The sequence below is a fragment of the Nicotiana tabacum genome, chromosome 9, assembly GCF_000715075.1.
Source record: "Nicotiana tabacum cultivar K326 chromosome 9, ASM71507v2, whole genome shotgun sequence".
NCBI classification, from domain to species: Eukaryota; Viridiplantae; Streptophyta; class Magnoliopsida; order Solanales; family Solanaceae; genus Nicotiana; species Nicotiana tabacum.
The window spans coordinates 88,239,884-88,247,867 of NC_134088.1; the positions used below are offsets into that span (position 1 = coordinate 88,239,884).

Here is a 7,984-nt window from a genome sequence, read left to right on the forward strand (position 1 = left end):
CCACACTTAAGATTTTATCGTGGTGTATGACTTCATAACACTAGTCTATTAATCCCGGAGACTCGGGATCTAATGGGGACAAGGAATGCCATTGAGGCATTATATCAAACACTTAACATGCATTAGTGCCATGGAATTTCTTATGGACATGAGGGATTGCCTCATCCTCCCAAATCGGCTTGGGGGTTCCATACTACCACATGTTGTCATAATCGCAGCACCATTCCTATGGGGTTTCATGGGGTTGGGGCACACAAACTCAATACCACAATGAAGAACAACCACCAATTTTTGTGTGTAATTGTATACTTGTACCTCTCTCAAAATTACAAAGGAAAGAGAATAAATCATACTTTTGAAGCTTTTGAGAGGAGGAATCTGCCTGAGAATTTCTGATTAGTGTGAAAGAATAGCAAGATTAAACTTGACTTCAATGGGGATGGGGGAGACCACTATGGAAATGTCTTGTTGAGTGTTTGTGGGTGAGGGCAATTCATGCAGTGTGTTTGGTTGAGAGCAACGATGATGAGAAGATGTGTGTGCTTGTGAATTTCTTTCCTAAAGTTTGATGTGTTTTTGGTTTAAGTGAGGTTAGGGTTGTTTGTATTGTGTTCAGTGTTTAGGGCGTGTAATGTGAGGAGGTTCGACTAAAATAACTTAAACTGATCGAAATAACTTACTTGGCGTCGCCTGGCCCAGTACCTGGAGTTAGCCTGCGTCGCCAGCCTAAGGCCAAGCAGACCCTGGCGTTAGCCAGGCGTCGCCAGCCTAAGGCCAAGCAGAACTTGGCGTTAGCCAGACGTCACCAGCCCCAATGCCTGGTGTGTCAGGTGATACTGAAACCCTGTTTGACTTGCCCAACTTGCCTGCAAACTTGTTAGTACCTAAAAACAAAACAACAACAATAACAACAAAAAAAAAAAGGAAAAATTCTAACTACACTAAAAATCAACTACGAATTGGGTTGCCTCCCAACAAGCGCCTGATTTAACGTCGTGGCACAACACAGATAATTTCACTTAAGGCTCGCTTAACCTTGGTGGCTCGAGCAAATGAGTCACCAACACTACCTCCGCATCTTCCATGCCCAAATAATGTTTTAACCTGTGCCCATTGACTCTAAATGTGCGAGGGTCATTTGATGCAGTAATCTCTATGGCTCCGATGGGGTGAATCTCCACCACACTAAATGGTCCCGACCATCATGACTTTAACTTACCCGGTAATAACCTCAACCTCGAGTTGTATAGCAATACCTTATCTCCGGGTTTAAAACTCCGCTCAAGAATATTTTTATAATGCATTATTTTCATTCTCTCCTTGTATAATCTTGTGCTCTCAAAAGCGTGGTAACAAAATTCATCAAGCTCGTGCAACTCTATGACTCTACTTGTACCCGCAGCTTCTATATCAAGATTCAACTGTCGCAGTTCCCTTAAAGCTCTATGTTCCAACTCCACTGGTAGGTGACATGCCTTCCCAAATACCAATTTATATGGCGTCATACCAATCGGAGTTTTGAAAGCGGTACGATAGGCCCAGAGTGCATCATCTAACTTTCTTGCTCAATCCGTTCTTGTAGCATTCATAGTCTTTGTCAAAACACTCTTTATCTCTCTAGTCGACACTTCTACTTGCCCACTCGTTTGTGGATGATATGGGGTGGCAACTTTGTGACATACACCATACTTTTCTAACAGCTTTGCGAAGGCTCGATTGTAGAAGTGAGTTTCTATGTCACTGATTATCGACATTGGAGTGCCAAATCGGGTGAATATGTTCTTTCTCAAAAAAACCAATTACCCTCTTAGCATCATTTGTCGGGAGCGCTGCAGCCTCCACCCATTTTGACACATAGTCTACAACTACGAGTATGTATTTGTTACTATATGAGCTGATGAAAGGCCCTGTGAAATTGATTCCCCACACGTCAAATACTTCTACCTCTTGAATTGGGTTCATAAGCATCTCATGTCGGCAGGAAATATTCCCAGTTCGTTGGCATTCGTCACAACCTTTCACCCATAAGTGTGCATCTTTGAACACTGTCGGCCAGTAAAAGCCCGATTCCAGCACTTTCGCGGCGGTCCTTACTCCTCTGAAGTGGCCACCATATGGTGATGCATGATAAGCCACCAAAACAGAAGATTGGTCTATCTCGGGGATACATTTCCGGATCATGTTATCAACATAAATCCTGAACAGGTAAGGCTCATCCCAATAATATATGTGACAGTCACGAAAGAACTTTTTCTTTTGAACAGAGGAAAGATCATAGGGGACAATACCACTTTCCAGGTAGTTTGCAATGTCTGCATACCATGGCGCTTCCTCCAATGTCACTGCTATTAATTGTTCATCTGGTAATGTCTCAGTTATATCTTCTACCTCGACTTTATTTTCAGCTCCCTCCAACCTTGAAAGGTGTCCTGCCACTTGGTACTCTGCCCTTTTTCTATCGCGGAACTCCAAATCAAATTCTTGTAGCAAAAGAACCCAACGGATCAAGCGCGACTTTGACTCCTTCTTTGCTATCAGGTACCTAAGTGCTGCATGGTCAGTATAAACAATCACTTTTGAACCAATCAAATAAGACCTGAATTTGTCGAATGCAAACACCACAGCCAACATCTCTTTCTCAGTCACGGTATAATTGAGTTGTGCACCGCTTAGCGTTCTGCTTGCATAGTAAATTGGGTGCACCAGTTTGTCCTTCCGCTGCCCCAGGACTGCTCCTATAGCATAGTCACTCGCATCACACATGAGCTCAAATGGTTGCTCCCAGTTGGGTGCGATGATGATTGGTGCAGTCACAGTCTCCTTTTCAGCTCCTCAAATGCTAACCTGCAGTCATCAGAGAGCATAAAAGAATGATCCTTTTGAAGGAGTTTACATAAGGAGTTAGCAATTTTAGAGAAATCCTTTATAAATCGCTTGTAGAACCCGGCGTGCCCGAGGAAACTTCTTACTTCCTTAACTGAAGTGGGCGGTGGCAACTTCTCAATCACCTCAACCTTAGCATGGTCAACCTCAATACCCTTGTTGGACACTCGATGCCCCAGCAATATGCCTTGTTGTACCATAAAATGGCACTTCTCCCAGTTCAGCATTAAATTTGTCTCCACATTCCTTTTCAACACTCTTCTTAAATTGTGCAGATAGTATTCTAACGAATCCCCTACCACAAAGAAATCATCCATAAAGACTTCCATAATATCGTCAACCATGTTAGTGAAAATGGCTAACATACACCTCTGAAAGGTGGCCGGTGCATTGCATAGGCCAAACGACATTCTCCGAAAAGTAAATATGCCATACGGTCAAGTGAATGATGTATTTTCTCTATCCTCAGGGGCTATGGAAATTTTATTGTACCCCGAATACCCATCCAAAAAGCATAAGTGAGACCTCTCTGCCAGTCTATCCAATATTTGGTCAATGAATGGTAAAGGAAAATGGTCTTTCTAGGTGGCCGTGTTCAGTTTTCTATAATCCATATAAATTCGCCAACCTGTAACTGTACGAGTTGAGATCAACTCATTATTCTCATTAGGCACTAAGACTACCCTTCTTTGGCACACACTGAACTGGGCTAACCCAGTTACTGTTAGAGATTGGGAAGATGATTCCCGCATCTAACCACTTGATCACTTATTGCTTCACCACTTCTTTCATATTGGGGTTTAGCCTTCTTTGATGTTCTCTGGAAGGTTTGTGCCCATCTTCCAATAGAATCTTATGCATACAAAATGTCAGGTTGATCCCCCTAATATATGCAATGGTCCAGCTAATTGCAGTCTTGTATTCCATTAACACCTGCAAAAGTTGTTCTGCCTGCACCTCTAACAAACTGGATGAGATAATAAAAGGTAAAGTGGATTTAGGTCCCAAGAAAGCGTACTTGAGGTGAGAAGGTAACGGTTTTAGTTCCAACTGTGGTGGCTCTTCAATTGACGGCTTAGCTGGAGGTGTTTTTCTTTCTTCTAAGTGTAAAGGCTCGAACTCGAGCTCTCTTTTCCAGTACCCTCGCCCTTCAAGGGCCAAAATCCACTCTGCCAAGTTTTCACTATTCATTTCTTCTAAGTTCATGAGGTATGCTGCTAGAGGGTCTTTTGCATTCAGAGTCTCATCTTCCTCCTCCAAGATCACATCCACAGCTTCTATCAGAGAGCAGTTAGCAAACTCACTAGGTCGCCACATAGATTTCTACACATTAAATGTTATCTCTTCATCGTTCAATCTCATCTTTAGCTCTCCAGTTTCACAGTCAATTAGGGCTATCCCAGTGGCCAAGAATGGCCTTCCCAAAATTATGGGAATCTCCTTGTCATCCCGGCAGTCTAAAATGACAAAATCTGCTGGGAAAACAAACTTCCCCACCTGTACAAATACATCATCAAGTATACCATAGGGCCTCTTCACTGTCCGATCGGCCAACTGTAACAACGTAGATGTGGGTCTAGCTCTTCCAATGCCTAACCTTTTATATATAGTCAAGGGCATCAAGTTTATGCTTGCCCCCAAATCACAGATTGCCTTAGCAAACGCATAGTTACCTATTGTGCATGGGATTGTGAAACTCCCTGGATAAGATAACTTCTCAGCTATGGGTCTTGTCATAACAACACTAAATATCTGAGTTAGTATAACTGTGGCCAAGTCTTGAAAGTAGAACTTACGAGACATCAAGTCCTTCATCATTTTTGCATAACCATGCATTTCCTTTAAGGCATCAATCAATGGGATGTTTACCTGAATTTTCTTCAACATCTCCAAGAATTTCTTATATTGCTCATCTTTTTGATATTTGGCCAATCTTTGGGGGAAAGGTGCTGGAGGCCGCTTCTTTAATGTGGTTTGATTTTGAACCTATTCTGGCACTATTTTTGCTGTCTTCTCTTACTCTGACTCAGTTTCCTTCGCGACTTCTTTTTCTTTGCTTGTTTCGGCTGGCGCATGTTGTACCGTCACCTCTGTCAACCCCGTTGAGTCATCTATCTCGATGGGGACATACACAAGTGTTTCAGTAGGCCGGCTTTCGCGAGCCATCTCTTGCTCCAGATCTAGGTCTCTACCATTTCGTAGACTCACTGCCATAAGCTATTTCAGGCCCTGTTCTTTTGGATTAACTTGTGTATCTGCAGGTAATGTCCCTTGGGGACGATTGTTTAGGGCCATAAAAATCTGTCTTAATTGAATCTCAATACCCTTTATCATTGATTCATGCGAGTCTACCATCTGTTGCATTTTTTCTGTGGACCCAATCAATTGTTGCAGCATTCTGTTGTTGCTGTCCAACATTCCCTCAAGTTTAGTAAACCCATCATCTGGTCTTATAATCTGTTGTTGTTGAGGTTGTTGATAAGTCAGGTGCTAATTTTGCTGGATGTAGCCCTGTTGCCTTGGGTAAGGCGCAACTTGACCCATTGGTCGCATAGCTCCAGGATTATTGTTGTTATTGTACTGCTGTTGTGCTGGTCAATATTGTTGATTATGTTGACCCCAATTCTGACCACCTTGCCTCTGTCCCCCATAGTTGGCTACATAATTCATATCTTTTTGATATTGCTGGTTGTCACCTTCCGCACTCCACGAGCAAACATATGGTTGGTTAATGTATGGTGTACATAAGCCCCCATTAGTTGTGTCAACTATGTGAACCTGCTGCTTCTGGCCTGATTCATCAATCCTTTTGGTGAGGATACTCATTTATGTCATTAGAGTGGCCACATTCTCAGCTATGGAGTTGTTTGGGTCCAACACCATTGAGTGAACTACCAGAGTGATCGTGGAGGCTCTAGTCATCCATCCTGAGTTTTGTGCCATCTTATCAAGTAGGATCTTGCATTCTGCGAATGTTTTACTCATAAATGCTCCACCTGCTGAAGCATCAACATTGGCCTTTAAGCTGTCAGTCAGTCCCATGAAGAATATCTTCCCAACATCTGATCTGGAATACCATGATGTGGATACTTAACCAGCATGCCTTTGAACCTCTCCCACGTTTCTTGTAGTGATTTTGTTGGTCTCTGCCTATAGCTCAATATATCATCAATCTGTTGGGCAGTTTTATTTGGTGGGTAGAATTTGTTCAAAAATTACTTGACTAATTCCTCCCAAGTAGTGATGGAATTTATGGGGAGTGAATTAAGCCAAGTCTGAGCTTCTCCTGTCAGCGAGAATGGGAACAACAAAAGTTTTATTGCATCCGGTGTTACGTTAAGTTGCCTTTGCATTAAACATATTGACAGGAAATTCTTCAGGAGCTACTGAGGATCTTCAATGTGTGACCCTGAGAACAGTCCCTTGTTCTGCAACAAATGTAGCATGTTATTTGTGATTTGGAATGATTCTGCTTGTATCTGAGGGACTACAATTGCGGTTGCCAAATTGTCGGCGGTGGGCTGTGCTCAATCATATAATGTTGTTTCTGGTACAAGAGGCACCACACCCCGAATGTTTGGTTTATTCTCATTGTTTCTGTTGTTTATTGGATTTTCTATTCCGTCAACCATGTTTGGTTCAATTTGTTATCTCGAGTTTCGTTGTTGTTTGCTTCTCTTGTTTGCAAGATTTAGTGCCTCGAAAACTTTCTCAGGATCTGATACCGCTTCAAGCAATTCACCAGTTCTTGAGTAATTCCTAGGCATGCACGTGTAACACCTAAGACTTCAACCTTTAAAATTTCAATGTATTTGGTTTAGAATGGATAAAATTGACTACACTAAGAATTCTAGAACTTCTTTTAGCTGCAATTAATACCGTTAATTCCCCGGCAACGGCGCCAAAATTTGATCACGCCCAACTATGCCTTATAAAAAGGACTAAGCAGTCGTTGCAAATATATACCGGCTAATAAGTCCGGAGTCGAATCCCACAAGGAATTAACCTATCAAACACAGCTACTAGACTCGCACAAATTCACACAATCAGTCTTCAGAAATATTTAAGTAGCAAATTGGGTTTTATTAACTAAGTATTATGCAATGAAAATGTAATAATTAACAACTAACTATGAACAAGTTGTAAACAAGAATTGGAATGATCTAAGGTTGTGATTTCCCCTATTGTTGGAATCTTTTCCGCTACGTTTTCTACAAATTTGCCTAAGTCTTCTCTATTGACCATGAGCACTCTAACTGTCATAACTCGCTCCCGAATAATTACCATAATTTACTAGTCATATTCTCCCAAATTATGCTAGCTGGCATTAAGTATATCTCACTCAGATCGCATCAAGGTTTCGTTATCCCTAAACAAACCTTTAAACCTCTGTATTGATCCCTCATATACGTTTATGAGTGATGTTGTTCAATAACTACCTAAATATGCACTCTCTCCTGAGTAATACATACTAAATAGGCACAGCTAATTGAGGTCCCTTCAATCAACCACAAGAATAATATAGTTGAACAAATAGAGAAAATACTACGGCAAATCTCTATTAACGTAACAAGAAAATCATCCTTCAATAGGTTCCATCAAAACCCTAGATTAGGAATTTATCTACTCATACTCATAGTAATAATATCCCAAATATTTTGCATAATTAAAATACAGAGTAAAGATGAAAAGATGTAGAAATGATGATTCTAACTCCCAAGAGTTGATTCAGCCAGCTTTTCTTGCCTCTGGCTGCCCAAGTCCCTTGGCTGCTAAAAACGTCTTTCCAAGTAGTGTTTTAGGTCTATTTATATGTGTAGAAGAAACCCTAAATGTGTGGTCCGAGTCCTAGTCAAACCCGAAACGAATTAAGTCTTCAAAACTCGAATTGAACCAGGCGTTAGGCCTGGCGTTGCCAGCCTAATGCCTGGAATTTGGCTGGCCTCGCCAGGCTGAATAATGGTTCAGCTTGGCCTTAGGCTAGCCTCGCCAGGCTACAGCTTGGCCTTTGGCTGGCCTCGCCAGGTCTCTCCTTTCCACTGTTCTCGAGCACACTTTCAATGATTAAGTATCCCTTTTGCTCTAATTTCATCTCCAATTC

The 7,984-nt window shown here is 41.8% G+C and overlaps 1 protein-coding gene across 1 annotated transcript; it reads right to left on the reverse strand.

Annotated features, from left to right (window-relative positions):
* Positions 1-4,206: 4,206 nt before the first annotated feature.
* Positions 4,207-4,770, reverse strand: LOC142164011 (uncharacterized). The gene has a single exon (XM_075221175.1). It carries the CDS (start codon positions 4,768-4,770, stop codon positions 4,207-4,209), a length of 564 nt encoding a protein of 187 aa, XP_075077276.1.
* Between the last annotated feature and the right edge of the window lie 3,214 nt (positions 4,771-7,984).

What these genes read in the sequence shown, in the direction of transcription:
- LOC142164011 (XM_075221175.1), bottom strand. Translation starts at nt 4,770, where the DNA reads ATGTTGAAGAAAATTCAGGTAAACATCCCATTGATTGATGCCTTAAAG.